The sequence below is a fragment of the Rhagoletis pomonella genome, unplaced genomic scaffold (assembly GCF_013731165.1).
Source record: "Rhagoletis pomonella isolate Grant_MI unplaced genomic scaffold, Rhpom_1.0 Rhpom_scaffold_00003, whole genome shotgun sequence".
Lineage (NCBI taxonomy): Eukaryota > Metazoa > Arthropoda > Insecta > Diptera > Tephritidae > Rhagoletis > Rhagoletis pomonella.
In genome coordinates, this window is record NW_023458557.1 from 79286547 (window position 1) to 79308152 (window position 21606).

The 21606-nt window shown below is 35.0% G+C and overlaps 1 protein-coding gene across 1 annotated transcript in view; it reads right to left on the reverse strand.

Moving 5' to 3' along the window:
• LOC118735605 (protein madd-4) overlaps window positions 1–21606 on the reverse strand; it is a gene marked incomplete in the record, with an annotated part of 164615 nt that overhangs the window by 73504 nt on the left and 69505 nt on the right. The window contains 5 exon segments of the mRNA XM_036465453.1: window positions 2173–2471; window positions 2633–2815; window positions 10241–10336; window positions 10877–10979; window positions 16145–16274. Of these exon segments, the coding sequence (XP_036321346.1) occupies window positions 2173–2471; window positions 2633–2815; window positions 10241–10336; window positions 10877–10979; window positions 16145–16274 (811 nt within the window).

Below are 21606 nucleotides of genomic sequence, written 5' to 3' on the forward strand. Positions count from 1 at the left end.
TTTAGACGAAAAATAAGAATATTATAAATTTTTGGAAAATGGGCGTAGCCACGCCCACTTATGGTTACATGTGTATATCTTGGTAACCGCTGCACCAATTTCTTCCAAACTTGGCACAGTTGTTGGCCTTCGCATAACATACCAAATGGCCGAAAATTTTTAAAATCGCTCAATAACCACGCCTACTTCCCATATAACGGTAATTTTCAGAAATACGAAAACTGCGATATTTTAGTAACTACCGGAGATTATTCACTCAAAATTGATATTTATAATAAGTTTTAGACGAAAAATAAGAATATTATAAATTTCTGGAAAATGGGCGTAGCCACGCCCACTTATGGTTACATGTGTATATCTTGGTAACCGCTGCACCAATTTCTTCCAAACTTGGCACAGTTGTTGGCCTTGGTACAGCATAAAAAACCGCCGAAACCTTTAAAATCGGACAATAACCACGCCCATATCCCATATAACGGTAATTTAGAGAAATACAAAATCTTCGATTGATGCTAATTTATTCAAAATTGATGCTTGCAACAATTCTTTACCAAGAAATACGTTTATGGTAAAATTTTGGAAAATGGGCGTGGCACCGCCCACTTATGATCACATATAAGTATATCAGTAACCGTTCTACCAATTTCTACCAAACTCGGTATGGTTATTGTACTTGCCACGTGTAAGCAAAACGTTGAAAATTATTGAAATCGGACTAAAATAACGGCCGCTTCTCATATAACGGTAAGTTTCAGAAATGCTTGAAACTTCAATATTTCGAAATTGAAGGACGCTAATTTACTCAAAATTGATACACCTCGGCTTACCATCTAGCGGAAGGTTTCGGAAGGGTGAAAAAACATATATTTAATACTTGCGCCGGGTATTTAATGTTCGGCTCCGCCCGAACTTAGACTTTCTTACTTGTTATTTATTATTTAATTAAATATCTTTTGAACTAAATTTTAAATTAAATTTTTAGTCTTTATTGTTTTAAATTATTTTTTAAAATTAATTTTTAGAAAACCATGCTGAAAGTCAACCAGAATAACTAATACCTCCTCGTTAACAGACCTTATTAATCTTTCGAAAGACAGAAATGAGCTTTCAAGATAGTTGCTAGAATTTACAATTCTCGAAAGACTTTTGCCTTTAGAAAGACTATAGTGTGTTAGAAGAATTGCTCTGTTAATCAAAGTCTTAGCTATGGTCTTAATCAAACAAACAAATAAAACAAAATATAAAATAGCAACAGTCCTTTTTCTCTTCTAGGAGATGATACGGTCAGAACTTGATGCAATAATTTCTTGAAATCGTAGAACTTTAACTAAATTTGAATGGGTTAATTACTCGCCATCGCTCAGATGGCAAGGTGGCTTTCGAAAATCTTACTAGGAATGCTACAACCAAGCTGATTGAAGGTAGTCAATAAATAATTACACAGGTTTACAAAAAAAGTTTCTGCATATTGAATCAAACCTCTATATCCCTATGTTATTCGACGCGCTGAATCAGAGGTCTGTTGGCCTCTATCACGTCCAGTTCGAGGTAATTTGAAGGTCAAATAGGGGAAAAATTCTTTAAATAAACGTGATAATTCATATATATGGGGCACGAGGTCGTTTGAGGGTCAAAAAGAATAAAAAAATTATTTTTTATTAAAAATAAAAATTCATACGCATAGGTCATTGATGTCGCTGAATCCGAATATGGTGATCCTTGATTCTTCACGGTCATCTAGAGGTCATGCCAAGATCATTTCGATGTCAGATTCTGATGAATTGTATTGAATTATCAGGTTTATCCAATGAACTTTTCCCTACTTGACCTGCAAATGATCTCGAACATGAAGTGATAGAGGCCAACAGATCTCGGATTAGCATTCAGCGCATCGAAAATCATAGCTATATAGATGTTTGGTTCAATATGAAGAAACTTTTTTTTTGTAAACCTGTATTATTATACCAGCACAACTAAGGCGTCACCACGGAAAAATATGGTTCATCTTGGGTTTTGAAGCCTTGCTTGAGCTGATCTACGAACTAATTGGAGATACGAAATCATTTTAAGGCGTAGCAAATGGTAAACAAAAACACCTACCGGCCCCGCGTTTTCCTGGCCCTTTTAAACCCCAATAAATATTAAGTATTAAATAATCTGCCTTTTACTCACCTTGGATCGCCAGCAGGCACCTGCGTTTCTGGATCCGAATTACTGCGATAACCATAACCACCACCGCCACCGCTAGTTAGGCGCTCGGCGCGTGGCTGTTGCGGCTCATCATGATGCAAATGACTGATCGAGCGATGCGCGTACTGCGGTCCGGACTCATCGTTATATGACACTAAACCGGCATCATCATCATTGCGAGCATCGCCAGATTCGTCACCGCCTTCGTCGTCGACATCGTCAACATCCGCAGAATCATCATCGTCCTCATCCTCCTCCTCGTCCAGATCTCCGTCATCGGACTGTTAGATAAGGGAAGGTAAGAAATGGCTCAGATTAAAGGTAGGAAAGTTAAATGTGTGCAAATTTGTGCCTTTTTAGAACTAATCATTTTTAAACGCTTAGTGTATAATTTTATCTGTTTTTTTTTTTTTTAATTTAGTTGTCCTAACTAAGTACTCACCGCTGCGCGTGGCCCGCTGCTGCCGAGTATAATTGTACCACCGCTATCACAAGAGACCCCCGTCGCGCATGGCTGCACGGATGCGGGCTTCGTAACTGGGTCGCATTTGGCGCTATGTCTGCCGGTGGACGATTTGCATTCAACGCCACGCATTTGCAAGCCTTGGCCGCAGGTTACCGAGCACTATGCGCCACACACCAATGCGAAAGTCACCACAGCGAATAAGCATACGCACGTACAGGAATGCATAGATGTGTTTTGTAAGCCGCAGGGCATTTTCGAATAGTTGGCGTAGGAAGAGTTGCATCAGGCGATAGTTGTTGTTGTTGTTGTTGTAGTGGTTTTTATTTATGTTGTCAGGACGTCGCAAGTGGAGATAAAACGTAAATGACACAAAATTATAAGGAATTATAAATAATTTCAACGTGTTTAGCATAAAAATTTACATAAAAAATGTTAGCACACACGCACACCCACGCACGCATATGAATCTAATTGGGTGCGGTAATGTGAAAAAAGTCAAAAACTACATGCGAATACGTAATCCCGCCGTGCACGAAGAATATGTAACAATAAAGATGTCAGCGAAAAAATGAGCATATGGTAAGTAAATGTGAGCAACAATTTAATATGCAAAGGATGATGAGGAACTGAAGCTGTGTAGGTGTGCGCTGCCATATGCTTTTATGTACATTAGGGTGGTCCTTAAAAAAATTAAATGAACGATTTTTTTCAGTCTCATCCCCTCAATTGGTAATAAGTATCATCGTCAAAGATATCACATATAAATTTTGGTCCCGATTTGAAACGATTAAGGCGTGTCGCACAGGGGGAAAATTACAAATTCCTCTATATAGACTTGAAAAATTACAATTATGTTTTTTTTTATCTAATACCCAAAAATCGATACTACTATAGTCGAAGATGTCAGATATACATTTTGGTCCCGATTGCAGTTGGTTAAGGCGTGTCGCAAAGGGGTCAAAGGCAAGATGCCTCTATGGACTCAAAAAATTAAAAATATATATTTTTTTTCTTTTAATACCCAAAATCGATACTACTAATGCCGAGCATATCTCATATAAATTTTGATCCCCATTGGAGTCTGTTAAGGCGTCTTCATAGGGTAATCTGAACTTTGACCCTTGACCCTTGACTTTGACACGCCTTAACCGACTTCAATCAAGACCAAAATTGATATTTAATATATTCGACTATAGTAGCATCGACGTAGAGGTTGCGGCTTAGGAACTCTGGTGTAAAAATTGTCTCCTACATCTAAGGACCACTCTAATGCACATACACACATACGTATGAATTTAAGTACATACTTTAATGCTGCCTAAACATATGCACACGCTTAATACCCACTTACACATCTCATTTGGATAAAAATATCAACAATGAGCCTGGGTTGCCAAGCCGACAGAAATACATATACGGTAATTACCGTAGAGGTTGTGATTTTGTCAATAAATTATAATTTAACCCATAAAATTTAAATTTAATCGTTTTCATCTATGTATTTTCAATCAAAAGGAATTCAAAGAATTCATAAAAGCGGAAGTATGTTCGAAAAAGTTAAAATCAATTGCCTTGATTATGAATGAAAAATAAAAAAAACTGTCAAGCAAAGCCCCTGAAAATTCAAAATAACAGAGGTCCTAGCCATAGTAATTTTACAATAAAAAGCCAAATATTTTGTTTTGAGATCAGAGATCACTAATGGATTTGAATAATCTGTGAGAAGCCAGGAAAACCCGAAACGTTGCGAAAAGCTCTGAAAAATACAGGCTTTAAGAGTCCCCGAAAAATCCCAAGAAATTCTGAAAACTAAAACCGAAATACATAATGCCAAAATTTCCGGAAAAAAATCTTTAAACAAAATGTCAAAAATCTAGAAATATCCAAAAAGTCACGAAAAAAAATCTGAAAACTTACCGAAAGGTCCCAAAAAAAGGATATACCGAAATATTCCAAAAAAGGGCCCGGACAAATTCCGAAAAATCTCTAACAAACCCGCAAAAAGTAAACCACGATGTAAAATCTCGCAATTGCTCCAAATATACCGGAAACGTACCGAACAATTTTTTTAAGTTCCTGAAATAACCTGGAGAGGAAAAAATTAAAACTCTGGAAAAAATTCGAAGAGTCCTGAAAATGTCGGTATGTTCAAAAGTCCTCGTAATTTCTCCAAAAACCTCAAAAACCTCGAAAAAGCTTTATGACATTCCAAAGATTACCGAAAATTCTCGAACGTTCTGAAAAGCTCCGAAAAGTCTTTGAAAAACTCTAACGAAAATGTTTTCAAAAGTTACCGAAAAGTATAAAAAAAAATACAGAAAATACCGAAAAAACTCCAAAAGTTTCAAAAACGTTCCGGAAAAAACTCGCTTAGATATCCCAAAAAATAAAACGCGAGACATCTCGAAAATGCTCGAAAAATGATTCGAAAAATACCAGAAATATACCAAAAAAGTCTTAAAGTACCTAAAAAATCAACCTCCAAAATATCCCGAAAAGTCCCGATAAGGATTCCAAAAGCTATTGAAACGTGCGGAAAAGACCTCAAAGATCCCAAAATATCTGTAAATAAATTTAAAGAATCCCGAAAGTCCGCAAAAAAATTTAGAAATAAATAATATAAAAAAAACTTTTTAATATACAACGCTTTTATAAATGGACTAAAAAGTAGAAAATAATATTTCTCAGTCCCATAGAATTTGATTTGATAACTTTTGATTTTGAAATTTTAGCAAAAGTCATTATAAAAATCTATGAAATTGAAAATGAATTCGATTTAATTGACAATAGTCAAACTACATAACGTAGACCTAAAATTTCTACAGCGAAAGTAGAACTTTGAAATCGATTTTAAGCGGTCGTTATTCATATACCCACATACATACATACATATATTACTTTTCATATCAATTCAAGTGTATTTCATGCGCCCCACGCCTTTCATTTTCAATTTCATAGATTGTTTATAATGACTTTTGCTAAAATTTCAAAATCAAAAGTTATCAAAACAAATTCTATGGGACTGAGAAATATTATTTTCTACATTTTAGTCCATTTATAAAAGCGTTGTATATTAAATTTTTTTTTTTTTATATTATTTATTTTCTACTTTTTAGTCCAGTCTGAATAAAATTTTGCAATAGATATTAAAATAATTCAACGATATTAATAGAAAGGTGCACACACATGCATTTACATATGTATGTACATACAAACGAGCACCAATTAATTTTATTTAAAGAAATGGCGTGTCGTCTATTTCCGCTGTAGCAAACGTAGTACATAGGGCGACATCTAGATGTCATCTACCTCGCCCCATTCACTACAGATGTCGCCCTATGCACTATGCTTTTTTATAGGAACTTTTCAAAGCAAAGGTTTTATGGTGTCGGACACACAACATTGAAAGTTTCTGGATCCACAACATTGAAAGTTTCTGGACACACAACATTGCAAGTTGATAAAAGCGTTGTAAAATACCGGAAACTTTCCGAAGAATCTGTAAGTTCCCAAATCAATTTCCGGAGAATAAAACATGAAGAATTCCGAGAAGCAATAAAAAAAATTACGAAAGCTACCGAAACATGCCGAGAAATCTCGAAATCTGAAATCCCGACAAAATCAACGAAAATATCCCGAAAAATTTCCGCAAAAATCTGGAACAAATCTCAGAGAACTAAATCGAAAATGCTTGAAAAAATCTCAGAGAAATCGAAGTTCCCAAAAAGATTCCTAAAAGTCCTGCAAAAAGCGCCAGAGTTCCAAGAAAAATCTTGAAAAAATCTCAAAGAGTAGGCACCTTTTCTAGCTGCTGGAAAATTAATTAATAAAAAATTCTCTATATATTTAAATTAAAATCTTTGATGATAACTTAATTGTTTTCTCCAGCTTCGATATTTGTAATACACAAAAATAAAAATAAATAATGTGTGTTGTGGAAACAGGGTAATTCGCAAATCACTTAGCGAATTACGAATCGTGGGAACATCGTATAATTTCGATTACTGGCAATGAAACGAAATTGCATACAGGAGGGCAAAACTAAGTGCTCTTGGCCATATCGTTATTACTTCTGGGCTTGTAAAAGAGCGTAGTGGTCAACTTTACGACCTTCGCTGGCAGGCGTAACATTACCCTGATCAGTATCGTAGAATTTATCGTAACGTAAAGTTACTCAGTTAAAGGCAAAAAGGTTCATAGACCGCTGATTTGTATTTAGAGCCGGATTACCGAAAATGTGGTGATGTGGTAAAAGCATCTAAAATCGCACAGGACTTTCCATTGCCATTTCTGGTTTTCCTACTGCTCAAAGTGAAATTTGTAACTACATAGACTGGCCAACAACTACGTGCTTGTCTAAGCAATAGGAAAATAATGCAGTAATCTTGTTGCCACAAATTTAATATTTTAACAACTCTGGCAACCATTTCAAATGTCCCAAATCTAATCTTCGCTAGCATGCAGCGCATGTGGTTTATATATATGTACTTATAATCACACCACGTCGCATATGCAAATGGTATTTTTTCTACGCTTGTGTCTACAAACAAATAAAAGAACATTAAGTCGTCACAAGCCAAAAGCGACGAGGGTCTAAAAAGGTTACAATAAATGAGAATAGTGAGTGAATGTGTTCATACGCAGCTGTTTAATAAACCGCGCATATGCGTATGCAATGAAAAATAAAATGACTGGACTTATGCACTTATGAAGATACTAGATGGGCTTAGGTGTGTGTTTTTGTATTAGATAAGCCTAGCTAATAATAATTTAAGGAACGCTGAGAAGCTTTCTATAAAGTGGTCCATGGATACGCGTAGATATATAAGTTAGTTGTGGAATAATTTCCAACACCGAACTATGCACTTAGAAGTTAACTGCAATTCATCTAAGAAAATGTTGACTGATTAGGCAAACTGGGATAAGAAGACAGTAACTGGCACTACTTCACGTACGTAGCTGGGCCCAAGGGGATGGGTTAATGCAGCGACTCGATGAGAGTCAACAACTGCGGGAGTGTTTGCGGACGCCCAGACAGGAAGGACAGACTAAGCAGACAGCGGGAAGCATGTCAGGACCATCCAGACAGTCAGCACCTCAGCCCCACGGCCATCTTCATCAGGTGATAGATAAGTGGATATTGTTGAAATTTTTGTTCTTATTTCTTCGGTGACTCTTGACTGGCATTTAAACTCGAGTGCAATTATGATATATAAGATACGTGCAAACATTTAAGATAAACACTCTCTGTAAGTTGCGACTAAGTTTATCTAGTGGTGGTAAATGGCGAGCACCGAGTGCAAGTATACCTATGTACAAGTGAATGAGTTGAAATGTTAGGGGAGTTGATTATTTGTGGCAGACGCAATGGACAGACAGCCGCTTTCATACGGATCTTAATGAAGCTCAATGATTTAGCTTTTCACCTTCTCGCGAAATCTGTGTAAGTAAAAACTACTTAGTCTATGTTAAGAAAATGCATACATATGTTGGCAAGGAAAAAGTAAACACTACTCTCATTTCCCAAGATAATTTGCCAAGATCAGTTTTGCAACGCGAGTAAAATTTGATTTAGGAACAGCTCCAGTTTGTTGGCTTTAGTTTAACTAAATAATATTTTCTGATGTACATATTAGCAATCACTCCAGTGAAAGTCGGAGCTAAACGTAAGAGCAACATAGTATACGTACAATGGTCGAAAAAATTATAGCCACACCACATGTGGACAAATTTTAACACATGTTTTTTTTTTTAATTTTTTTGTTATTTAATTTGGGTTAATTTTTTTTATAAAAGTTTAGTTCATTCTGAAACAAACTCGTGAAATTTCCAGCTTCACAGCTATGTATTTAATTAGATTTCCTACAAAGAATCTATAGAAATTAGGTTTAGAAATTTTATTAAACCTTTGAGTCCCACTTTTGTTTTTTGATAAAAATAAGTGTAAGATATTTTTGAAGTGTTAACTGGTTAACTTTTATAATTAACAAAAAATACAATTAAAAAAAATATATAAAAAATTAAACTGTAAGCGGGTTAAAAATGGCTTGAAACGATGGAGCTTTTAATAAAAAAAAAAAATAGTTTTTTTCTTCCGTAAATGGTCAAAGATGTTAGAAAAAAGAAATTTTTAGATTTTTTTTGTTTAAATTGTGCTGGATGAATTCGTATTTAAATTAAAAATTTTTTTCTGATTGGTTTTGGCTGTTAAAATCCTAAAAAATTAACCCTGTGAGCCACACGAGTTTTTTTTTTAAAGAAGATGATTAATTTATATAACTAAGAAAATAAAAAATAAAAAATGTATACACAATTTGACTATCTGCGGGTTGAAAATGGTTTCAAACGGTGATGCTTTTTTTAAAATATAGGATTTTCCAGAGTTGCACGGGTTAATTTTTTTTTAATAAGTGCAAGAAATTTTTAAATTGAGAACAGCCCAATTTTTATAATTGGTTCATATAAGTTTAAACAAATTAAAGATAAAATAAAATGAAAGGAAATTAAAGAAATAATAAAAAATAATAATTCTCAGTGGTTTGCAATGGTAATACTTCTTTACAAAAAATAACAATTTTTTTTTATAGTGTGCGCAGGCAAAATTTAAAGAATTTTAATATTTTTTTTTAGGTTGCAAAAGTTATATAACTGTTAATTTTAAAAATGAAAAGAAATTGAACTGTCTGCGGTTTAAAACGGGTCTGAAATCGTAATTCTTTTTTATAAAAAATATTAGATTTATTTTAGTGTATACGGAATAAAATTTAAAATTTTCAATAAAAGCATTTTTTGTGAAAAAATTGGAATATTTATGGGTTTATTTAACAGTTTTATAAATCCTAAGGGGTTTTTATTAAAAAATAACTGCCAGCGGGTTAAAAGTGGATTGAAATGGTAATGCTATAAGAAAAAATATCAGATTTTTTTTGAGTATACGACTTAAAAGTTTAAATTTTTTAACAAAAGTTAGGGATTTTTCCGGAATATTTGTGGGCTTATTATGTTAATTTTTAAGGACCGTTTCCTCAAGTAGGGTTTAAAATTTATCTGTCCTTCAAATACATTTTTTCAGAATAAAATTTGTGTTTAAAAGGCAGAGAAATTTTAAAACTTCCTTGAGAAAATGGACCTAAATGCGTTTAATAAAGTAAAACCATTTATTTTTGTCTATATCTTCGAAGCAACAATCAGCTGGGAAAGCTTATTCGAGATTTCATTAAGTGAAAATGTACAGTCATAACTACACTTCAAATAAGCACAAAAAAGTGTCCAAATTTATCTTAGCCATTTAGGTGCTACCCAAAATCGCGGACCACGCTAACACATAAATAAAAAAGTTCTCACCGCATAATCGCACGAGTGAAAATGCCGTGAAAAATCAAAACTTCATAATTAAAGTGCAAACTGTGCGAACGAAAATTTTTTACAGCACAAAAGGAAAGTTGGCAAAAATAATGGTGCAGCAAGCAAAGGGTTTAAGCCGGCAAAGTTAAGCTACACAAAAAACCAACTATGTATGTACCAAGAACCCGCACTTTAATGTCTTTTTTGCCACTACGTACTAAATACTGAAATCATACTCACTCCAGTCCATTCCTCCACCTCCCACGTTGGACACTTCTCAATCATGCAAGGCTCCTGTGTGGCTGGCTTTTGCGTTCGACACATAACATCCAGTACCTGTAATAACAGCGAACAAGGAGAAAGAGAAGAAAAAAAAAACGCATAGGAAAACAAAAAGAAAATTATACAAGAAAATGGTAGATGGATGTATGTAGGGCGGTAATTTCATGAAATTAGTCAAGTTACCATACAACAAACACACAAAAACAACAGCAACAAAGTAATACAGTAACGCGCGATAAACGCTCAGTAGTAGCAATTATGAGCACAAAAGCGAGCGCTCTACTTATGAGCCATTGATGACGACGAGCTTCCAGCTGTGCACACAAGAGCTTGCAGCGTTTTTTGATAATCTTCAAAGCGCATAAATGTAAAGTTACAAAGCAATAATGTGTGGCACACCGAGCGAGCGCACAGGCACGAGTACACTCGGTGCGAATGTGGCTAAACTGGGCACCACCCACCCCGCCCGCTGTATACTAAATACTAATGCTATTGTTTTTGTTCTTGTTGCGCGGTTTTTGTATGGTAATTTTATTGTATTTTGTTGTTGGTATTTTTCTTCGCTTGCTATTTTATGACTCAATTTGCGCTTACCGTTGTCTTGATGCCATTATTCTCCTCTGCGCACACAACCATGCGCTCACGATAGCCAGGACCGCAGAGTCGGCTACATGGACTCCAGTCATCGGTAATCCACCTGAAGTGAAATGAAAATGAAATTAAAGCAAATCATTTAATTTTATTACAAGGCTGTGGTGGTGTTTTCTGGGGGTGTATGTGGCAAATTTCGAAGGCAAGCTAAGTAATAACTGCTTATACAGGGGTGCGCTTAATTATAGCCTGAAAATATGTAATTATCTCGAAGTTGGAATTGATTGGAAAGTAGGCTTTTTTTGTGTGGTCCACGCGCGCCGTGGAAGCTTAGAAGGTAATTTTTTACACGTTTTTATGTGACAAACACATTTAGAAGATTTTTGGACATATTTAATTTTCTCCTAGGGAAATGTAATTCGGCTTTGGCCATTTGGCTGGGTACACTTTCTATGTGATCGACAGCGGGCTGCCCTGAGAACTAATTGCTCTACTGCGATCGAGTAGCGGTAGAGTTTACTAAGCCCTTAGTGGTAGTGAAATTTGTAGTCAAACAAATTAGATAGTGATAATTCTATTTCACTTTCACTTTGGTAGTGAAATTTAAATGCACAACCACTAAAGCAATATTATGATTATATATGGTGAATATTATGATTTAGTGCAATTTGCCCAAACCTGGTTGCAATCTAAAAGAGAGTTTAAACCACTTGTTTAAAATGAAAAATGTTGCTCCTTCATCGCACCTTTTATCTTAAAAATTTACTTATAAAAAAAACCGAAAGAGACATTTTAATTTTTTTCATTCGAATTTCAAAAAACTGTAATTTTTACTAGGATGTAATTTAAAAAGCTGTAAGCTTATCTAAAAGAAATGGATTTTAGAGTTAAAACTCTGAATCTGGCAACATTGTTTATAGGAGTAACCGGTCCTCTTCTAAATGTGAGCATAGGTGAGGACTCCTCTAAAAGCGTCAAGCGGTATGGCTTTGGGCTAAGCTATGACGAAACCCTGGAGGCATCGGACGAAATTCAGGTACACAAGGAGAACTGAAGTATCCTCACTCTCAGCCATTATAAGAAACAGCCGCCTTTGACGCATTCCAAGAACGCAGAAAGGTAGACAGTAGGAGTGAGAGTCAGGTGAGGTTCTCAGACATTGACGAGTCACTATCTTGTGGAATCACTACAACCGTAGTCCAGATTAACCTTCATTATGGTATTCGCACCCCGAAGGGGTTTTAACAAGAAAGTTTCCTTCGGATGATCTGGATATCATAGTATTTCATAAGCCAGCTACTTATTAAGCGAAATATGTTCGTGCCCCTACTACCCTGTCATCTTTTAATTCATACACTGTTGAATTTTAGTTCATACACTGTGATATTTTTTTTTTTGACATTAAAAAACTTAGTTTTAAATTAGTCTCTTTTTTTGCTTACGATTTTTGGAAAATCTGCTACGACTTAATGAAGCTGCAGTGTGGTCTGTACTAGGGATGTTGCGAATGTGGAGTTTTAGACATCCGCTTCCACTCCCCAGCGCCTGGGTTTAAGCCCGGGTCAAAGCAACATCGCAAAACAAATATAGAAAAAAGGTTTTTTCTTAACAGCGGTCGTCCCTCGGCGGCAACGGCAAACCTCCGAGTCTATTTCTGCCATGAAAAAAAGCTTCTCATAAATATTCAATCGCCGTTCGGAGACGGCATAAAACTGTAGGTCGCTCCGCTTTGTGTGACAACATCAAGGCGCACGCCACAAATTGGAGGAGAAGCTCGGCCAAATTAGGTGATTTAGGTAAATGAAAAATGGAAAGGTTAGACATTTTTTATAATGTTTTTTTCTTGTGCTTGAATTCAAAAATCGAACATTGTATTTAATAAAAACTTTTTATTAAAAAGTAATGTTGTTGCCTTTTCGGGTTACAGTCTGTTTCTTAAGGGGTCGTAAATCAAATCTGCGGCACTAAATAACTACTCGAACGAGGCGACAAATTTGAAAAACTTGAAGTTTGACAAAATTGTAAATTCTTTTTGATTGACGCTGCACCAGTTGAGAGGACTTTAATATTAAGTTTTTTATTTCGGTGCAATAAATCCCTTTGGAGAATTGCATCGGGACTGCAACTGTCGGATGTGTCCTTTTGACTTTCATCTTCACAATTTAGCATTGTTGTTTAAACACCGCTGTTTTCTTTTGGTTCTTTCTGAATTTGGAGTGCCTGTAACGTCATTAGCGTTTTTCGATTTTAGTTTTTGTAATTCATTTTTAATCCTTCCTATCATATGAAAGAGGACTGAAATAGCTTTTAAACAGAAACAATAAACGAATGTGATCACCTCTGTTTATATTTTTTTATAATTTATGTAACAAAAAAGAAATTCTTATACCTGTCCCAAGGTTTGTTCTATGGTAATTAATTAACATATTTTATTGAAATATTTTTCAATAAGTGGCTTTTCTCGTTTAGACATATCAGTTTTAAAGCTATTTACGTCCTCTTCCATTGGATACCAAACTTGTTTAATTCGGATAAGCGGTTTGTTTATTATCCGGAAAGGACTTTTATTTCGGAATAAAAAAAAAATATCTGGCCAAGTTTAACTCGTAAAAAAATAACTGTTATTTTCGGTCCCTTCAATATTCGCATTCGCAAAAGATCCGCATTGATTATTGCGAGGGCGAAATCGAATGCGATTGTTAAAATTAATGCGGAAGCTCCGCGGCTGCGAATATTCGCAACAACCCTGGTCTGTACCAACTTGAGTTAGTAGTTTGAAAAGACTTTTACTCATATTTTCCTCTAAACTGAGCATAGTTTTGTTAGCAAAAAAACCTAAAGTGAATATGTATACGCCCTTAGTAAAAAACCAAATCTGCATATTTATTCACATGCCACTGACCCAATGTCCGTAAAGAATTTTCACATTGCTGCAACTTTCTTGAAAATCATTGTGGTGCCAGATAAGTTCCTTCTCGCTGTATGATATTGTTGTTACGTTATGCACTTCTGCAATTCCTTTACGGCACAAGCGTTTGAATATCAAGGCGCCAGCTATACTTCTTCATACATAGTATACTAGATAAATACTTACATACATACATATGTATATGCAGAAGCAATGATGTTGCTGCTGCCAAAACAAGTTCATATGTACAACTTGTATGCAAATGAGGCAGGAAATTTAAACGCGCCAAACAAGTTAGGCCATAAAACTTCAGCGAAAGTGAAAAGGGGAACGCGGCGCTTTGTACAAATTGTGGCGTCACTAGTAGTTGGACACTTTTAGGGTAGAAAGCTAGCTGACGCGTTAACAAAAAAAGGAGATGAAGAAAATGAGAAAAGTACGTTTAAGGCGTCGCAACAATGTGGCCAAGGACAATATATGAGTATTAAGTAAGACATAAGGGCAGAAGGAAGAAAAAGTAGGAAGAGAAAGTAGTAACATGGTCAGTGAAAGGTGGCAAACAATGTAAATATACTAATGTATGCATGTTTTTTCTTATTAAGAACGCAGATTTCATAAAGCAGTGCCGAAATGAATGCAACATGCAACACTACTGTTGGTATAAGTAGTGATTGACCTTCAGCATGCCAAGAAGGGTATGATGTAGAGAACAAAGGTGGCGCCCATGTCGGTACTGCTATTCCGCTCTCAGTGAATTTGACTGAAACGCTGTTTATATGCTGTTACACTTGTACAGCTTGTTTACATTTTTTTCTTGTAAAATTTCCTCTTCTTCTTTAGTTCCCGTTTTGGCAAAAATTTTGAGAAAAACACATTTAAATGAAAAAATTTATTTTTTTTTTGTTTACCAAACATACACACTATCTCGTAAACTTTCACATTTCTAGGATTTCATTTAACTTGTCAATTAAATTGATTTGAAATTGCTAAGCTTGTGGCAACCCTCGTCAAAAGTAATTTTTAAATAGTTACAGTTTTCCTTAAACTTCTCTCATTTGGTACCCATATTAAAATATTTTATTTAAATATTTTAGTAAATTGATTTGGTATTTCTAAATAGGTGGCAGCCCCTTTAAAAATATTTGTGCAATAATGAATGAGGTCTAGTTCTTAGGTACCCATACAAAAATATTTTGCTTCACTTGTTATTTAAATTCATTTTAACTTTTTGAACAGGCGGTAAACCCCTTAAAGAAATGTTTCGAAAGAAATTGGATTAAAACCCTTCCGCTTGACAGCCACACTAGCAAGATATTTTATTTAGCTTATTTACAAATTAAATCTAACTTTTTACCAGGTGGTAACACCCTTAAAAGATGTTTTTGAAATAAGAAAAGGCGTATCTATTGAGGAGTTAGGGGATTAAATTTTTCCCACAAAAATTATCCCGTGGTATTCTAAATTGAAATGCTGAACATATCCCATACATAAAATTTAAGTATCTAATGGTTTCCTATGTCGATTTCTAAGAAAATTTTTCGCTAGCAAAAATTCCGAACTGACTCGAGGTTAGTCGAGACAATAAAAAAATTCATTAAATGGAGATATCTACCTACAATTTTACGCCGCTTTCGAATGGCAAATGATTTTATTAGAAGCATTTTCAAGGCAGAAGTACACTCGGAGGTTTCCCATTGGCTGACGAGGAGCGACCGCTGTTAGAAAAAAATTGATCTAATTTTACCAGTTGTTTGGAGCAGGGATCGAAGCCAGGGCCTACGGATTTTTAGTACGCAACTTTAACCACTCGGTTACAGCGGCCGTTTATCAGACAATTTAGTATTTTATTCAGTTATGAATAGTAAAGGAAAACTTTTCTTATGCAAATGAACCTTTTTTAAAAAGTATTTTAATTTTTGTTACCGATATGTTGCTACTGCTTAGTCTTCCGCGAATTCTTATTGATTTTGTATTCACAAATATGTATTTACTTGCCAACATACAAATTTAGGCGAACTACTTTCGCTTTCCCACTCCAAATTTAAATTCTACAGACTTAAACCATTACTTGTTTTTAAAGTACATATTTTCCTTCAGGAACTTTATTTCAACGACCTTTGAAACTAGGTCTTGGCAAAAGAAGCAACAATAAAACTTGCATAAGTTTCAGTCATATAACAACAAAAGAAAAACGCTTCATCACTATAGAAAGACTTCCTCCTCACCAAATCGAAAACGCTGGGAGTAAACAAAAGTGAACATTGTAAACAGACAGACAAGCGAAAGGATAAACAGACAGACAATGAGAGGTAGAGATGAGATTGCAGCTAATGTTGCCAGTGGCAACACATCAGAGAACTTACCTCGGAGGACAGGTGTGCGTGTTGCAGAGCAGCACCGATGGTTCCGGTCGTTGGGGACCGCTGCACATGGTATCCTCGACTTCCACGCCAGTGACACGATTTCGACACACAGGACGAGACATCTTGTAGCCTGCGGGTGACACGAAAGCGAGGAATAAAAACAAGAGAAATTTGTAGCACAATCACAGTTAGATGGTGGAATAATAATATAAAAAGCAATGAATAAAAAGTGAAAATAAAACTGGTAAATGTAGAAAATTTAAAAATGTAAGGAAACAGTGAAGGTGTGTATATGTATGTATGTATGTACATAGTGTTGTGACCAGATAAAACTAGAGGCAATCGTTTTATCAATGAAAGTGTAAAATCCAGAAAAAAGAACACTAACGTCAAACAAGGCGAAAGTCGCAGCGCCGCGGGCAAGTAGAGCGCCCGAGCTGCAAGGGGTAGTGAGTTAGTGCGCGGGCGCGGGCGGGGGTGTGGTATGGCTTGCGCCAAGTCGCAAACTTAAAAAAAAACTCAAGCACAACGCGAGTGCCACAGGCAACGACGCGGAGGCACGCAAAGTCATTGTAAAATTTCAGTGCTTCAGTAGCTGCTGCTGCTGCACTGCTCTGAAACGATGCAGAGGAGAGAACAAAAACAAAAAGAGGCATGCGGAGAGTCGCTAAACATAGTGGAAGATGGAGCACTCCCACAAGCTTTTACGAGACAATGCCAGATTTGACGCGGGAGCACACTTACTTACATATGTATTAGGGATGTTAAAAATTATAAAAAAATTTAATGCAATGTAGAATTAAAATATGGGTACCAAATTTCTTTAAAATTTTTTGGATTCCCAAGGACGAATAGGTATTTTTTTAAGCTGATAAAGTTAAAAAAACGAGGATGTTATCGAGTTTATATAAGTCCCTAACATATAATTTTTTTAAAAACAAATATTGCAAAATTTGAAGGATAAAATTTTAAAAGAACATTTGCAACACTTACCAGTCCATACGCATAAAAAAATTTAATCTGATTAAATTCTACAGAATTTTTTCTTTAACTTCATACCAATACTTCTTCTCGAAGCACATTTTACTGATTTTTTTTTAAATAATTTTGGAATTACTTACGTCAGGGTGAAAAACTAAAAACGCAAGTTTACAATATTTGATTTTTGTGTGTAAAATTTACTATCGCACGGTGTTATGTGTATAATGAGCTAGCCATTTATGAAAAAATATTAATTATTAAATAAAAATAATAAACATAGCCAATACTGGTCAAGAAAAGGAGTTTCTATTATTGCCATCAGTTCAAATTAAAAATCTCGAAAATCTCGGTATTATTTGCCAAGAATCCCGTGATTTTCGGGACCTAAAAAGGCCGAGATCCCGGGATTAACATTTCTAATATATATGTATGGCTGATGCTCTTCATGTAGGGCCGTGTGTGAATTGCAACTTTGCATGGTGCTTCCTCCACGTGCTTGAGATTTTCTAAGTGGCCCGACACATACAAATATGTTTGTGCCAAAGATGAACTTTATAGCAGCAAAGCGTCAATGAAGGCGCGGTCGCGCTTGTGACACGATTGAATTATAGGCTAGCGTTAACATAATACCAGGCTTTTATGTAGGTCCGCACAAACATATAAACTCGTGCATACATATATGAATGTATGCATACATGTTAGTAAGCGTGCGTGCACGATAGTGCAACGCCCATGTAGCTATCGGGGAACGCAGCATGACAGAAGCACGCTTTGTACAGATTTGAATCAATACGCTATCTTAAAGCATAAACAGACGGCTGCGTTGATCCGGATCAACTCGTTAATTTGGAGTTATTTCGGGAATTAATATTTTAGGCAAAAAAATATTTTTTTTCTTCATACATTTATTTTTACCGTCAAAACTGTTGATTATATAGAAAAACGTTATATGAAGAGATTAAAGGAATTGTAATTTTTAATTTTTTTAAATTTGTTTGAGCAAAATCGGACTAGTAGTTCTCGAGTTATGTCAAAAAAAGACCACCTAAGGTGACAATTTCCCCTATATGATAGTTATATATATATCTCGATTCCTAGACGTGACCCAGCGAAACGCCGGGACACGTATAACTTGTTTTTGACCGATATAACATTTCCCGTTGGTTTCATCCCATCCCGATTTTGACTGTCGCATAGTGAAATCAATGAAAAATTCACGTTTGGTCTTTTTTTTTTAATACTTTATTGCATTTTTTCGGTTTTGAGTAGTGCTCTTGAACTGCCGAACTTCGAAAAACCTGAAAGTTTTATTCAGAGGTCAAGATTTGAGTAATATTAAAAAACCGGTTTGTTCGATAAAAAATCCAGTTTATTCGATATTCGAAAAATCAGGATTTAAAAAGACCACATATAGATTTCCAAAAAAATCAAACCGATTTGGAAAGGCCGAGTCAATCACCCTAGTACATACATTAGTCCGTACCACCTTACAAGCAAACAAAAAACAGTTCACGGTACATCCCTGAGTCCAATGTAGATATTTTTGCTATTTTTTGAATATGTCAAATTGTTTTTGAGGTAGAATACGTCTTACGTTTCGGTATGGATACCTTGCTCAAATGTTGTAGTTGTAAATGTCAGAGCTTCACAAAAACGCTTAGTGCGCGAGAAGTAATGGTCCTCTTCTAGTAATTTATGCATGTTTATGTACATATGTATATGTACATTAGGGTGGTCCTTATAATAAAAAAAAAATCGTTCTTTAACAACTATTTTTTGACTTTTATTTAATTGCTCCCTAAATAACCGTTATTTCTGACTTTTATTTTATAAATCCAAATTAGCAATTATTTTTGATTTTTATCTAAATAATCTGCAAATAACAGTTGGTCTCTGATTTTTAAATTATATGTCTTACATAACAGTTATCGAAGACTTTGATTTCTAAAAGTCATAAATAAAAATCAGTCACTGACCATTATTTTTTCAATTATACTTATAAAAGTCATTTGTATAAGTCGTAGTAAACTTTTGTTCCTCAGCACTTCTTAACTGCGAAAAATGTTAATGACTTTTATACGAATGATTTAAAAAATAAAAGTCGGTGACTGATTTATATTGACGACTTTTAAAAGCAAACGTCACTGATAGATTTTTATTGATGACTTTTATAAATAATAATTGCAAATGAAAATTTATTTTAAAATTTTAGTTTCGGTGAAAAAAGAAATCGATTGGTATGTATCACTTAGTAGTAGAATATTTCCTTCATAGTGAATTTTTTAATGACAGTTTTCATCGATAACTGCTATGTTCGGTCCCTGGTTAAATTAAATATTCAAATATGGGAGTCAAACGAAAGAGCGGTAAGAGATCTTTACTTTTAGCATTTAGGATATAAAAGAGGGTGGCCACCTGTTCAAAAACTAAACTATAATTATTTAATAACTTAAAGGAATTATTAAAAGATAGGCATGAATGGAAATGGGTTTAATACGGCTTTATTTCTAAACTATATTAAGAGCAATTACCAATTTCTTAAATAGCGACGGCAAAGCAGCTGATTGTCGGTGCGGTACTTATACATTGGGGAAAAGTCTCCATTAGGGGTGCTCGTGCCAAAACGACACCCACCAATCGTAAAAAGATAGGATAGGAGGAAGAGATGCAAAAAGCCTATTGTCGCCTTTTTCTCTTATCGCGGCACTTTTTTTTTTTTGTTCGTCCTATGATGACAATGGCAAAGCCCTTTAGTGTTGTTGTGTGCGCCATGGTGTGACCGCCAAAGTGCACAATTCGCTTTCAGTATTAACGGGCCGGAGGCCATTGATCGGGCACCAATCGCAAATCCGAAGAGTGGCGTCAGGCGAGGCGATCTAAAATTTATTGTGTCGGTGCCGGTTTTGGATGACATGGGCCCACAGAAGCACTCCCGGCCACAGCTCAGTTCTTACTGATATCTAAATACAGACATCGTCTTGGAAGGGGTAGCCTCAAGGTTGACCTAAACTAGTATAAAAGAAGTTGCTTGGCGCATTTTAGCACTAATCGGATGCCAATTTTCGGTAGAACTCAACTAAAATCAAGTAATGATGAATTTGTAACTTTAAGGGACAATTAAAAATCGCGACAACTTCAACTCATATGAGTTTGAACTTTATAGAGGGACCATAGGACTTATTGTATCACTGTTGTAGAAGCAGAGTATACTTATTCTAATGAGCCAGCTAAACAATATAGTGGAATTTGATTGCTTCACTGCCTATAGTTTTCACATCCGAATTAAAGATAACAATATGGTATTAGAAGAAAAAAAAACACATTGAAATCGTAGGGAGCAATCGCGAATAACTCCGCCCGGAGTCATTTATCGCGGCACAATAATTACAGTAATGATGCCGAATTGAAAAGAAAGTGAAATACAGATTTACAATAGATCATAGGAAAACGGCAACAAATTCGAGCATCCACGGGCAATAATCAGCAAATCAGACAAAGGTTATTTTGTGCTGCAGCGGCATTTTGCCTGCGGATTAATTAGAGCTTGTAAAAACCAATACGTGCGCATAAATACCTGTAATAGAAAGCCAAGTAAAAGCAAAAAAAAAAATAAAAAAAAAATGCATAAAAGGCAGCGAAACTGTGGAAGGAGGAGGTGATAAATGGAAGTCAATATTATATAGTGTATTCTGTGTTCAGTTGCCTGTGGCAGGAATGCAGCATAAATTTTCGATATTGAAGCATTTTGGAATTTCAAGCCGAGGAGGAGAATTTAGAGTGCGCATGGCAAGATAAATGAAAGCAAAAATTTGTCATACATTTTTGGCGATCAAAAACAGGATATACAGCTTTTGTCATATAAAAATTGGGCATAAATTTTTGATAGCCTAAAAACAAAACGTGCATTGTGGGCATACATATTTACGCATTTGAAAAATGGATAAAAAATTCCGATGGTAAAAAGTAGACAAAGAAAAAAAAAATATTATAAAATGGGGCATATTGAATATAAATAGAAATAAAGAAACCGTTTAGCGGTTTTAAAGTATGTTTTTACAGGCTTATTTATGTACATACTCGTATACTGTATAGCTTTTTTTTCACTCTCTACCGCTCATATATTTTCGAGCTTTTAAATATTAACGATATTTTTTTTTATGACCAAAAATTCATGCCCATTTGGTGAATGAAAATAATATATGTCTATTTTCAAAATTACAAAAAAAAAATTGTGTAGTTTCTGAAAACAATTAACAACAATTGAAAGTTAAGCAGCCAAAAATACGTCATTCAATTGACTAAAATTGTACATATGTTTTTATTATCTCCACTTTTATTCTTTTTATTCTCAATTTTTATTGTACACTATATAAATTGTACACATGTATGGACATTTTTTGAATGACCATACAAATTTACTACTTTTTAAGTGAACAAAATTTTACATAAAGTTTATTTTTAAATAACTACCGTAATTCGAT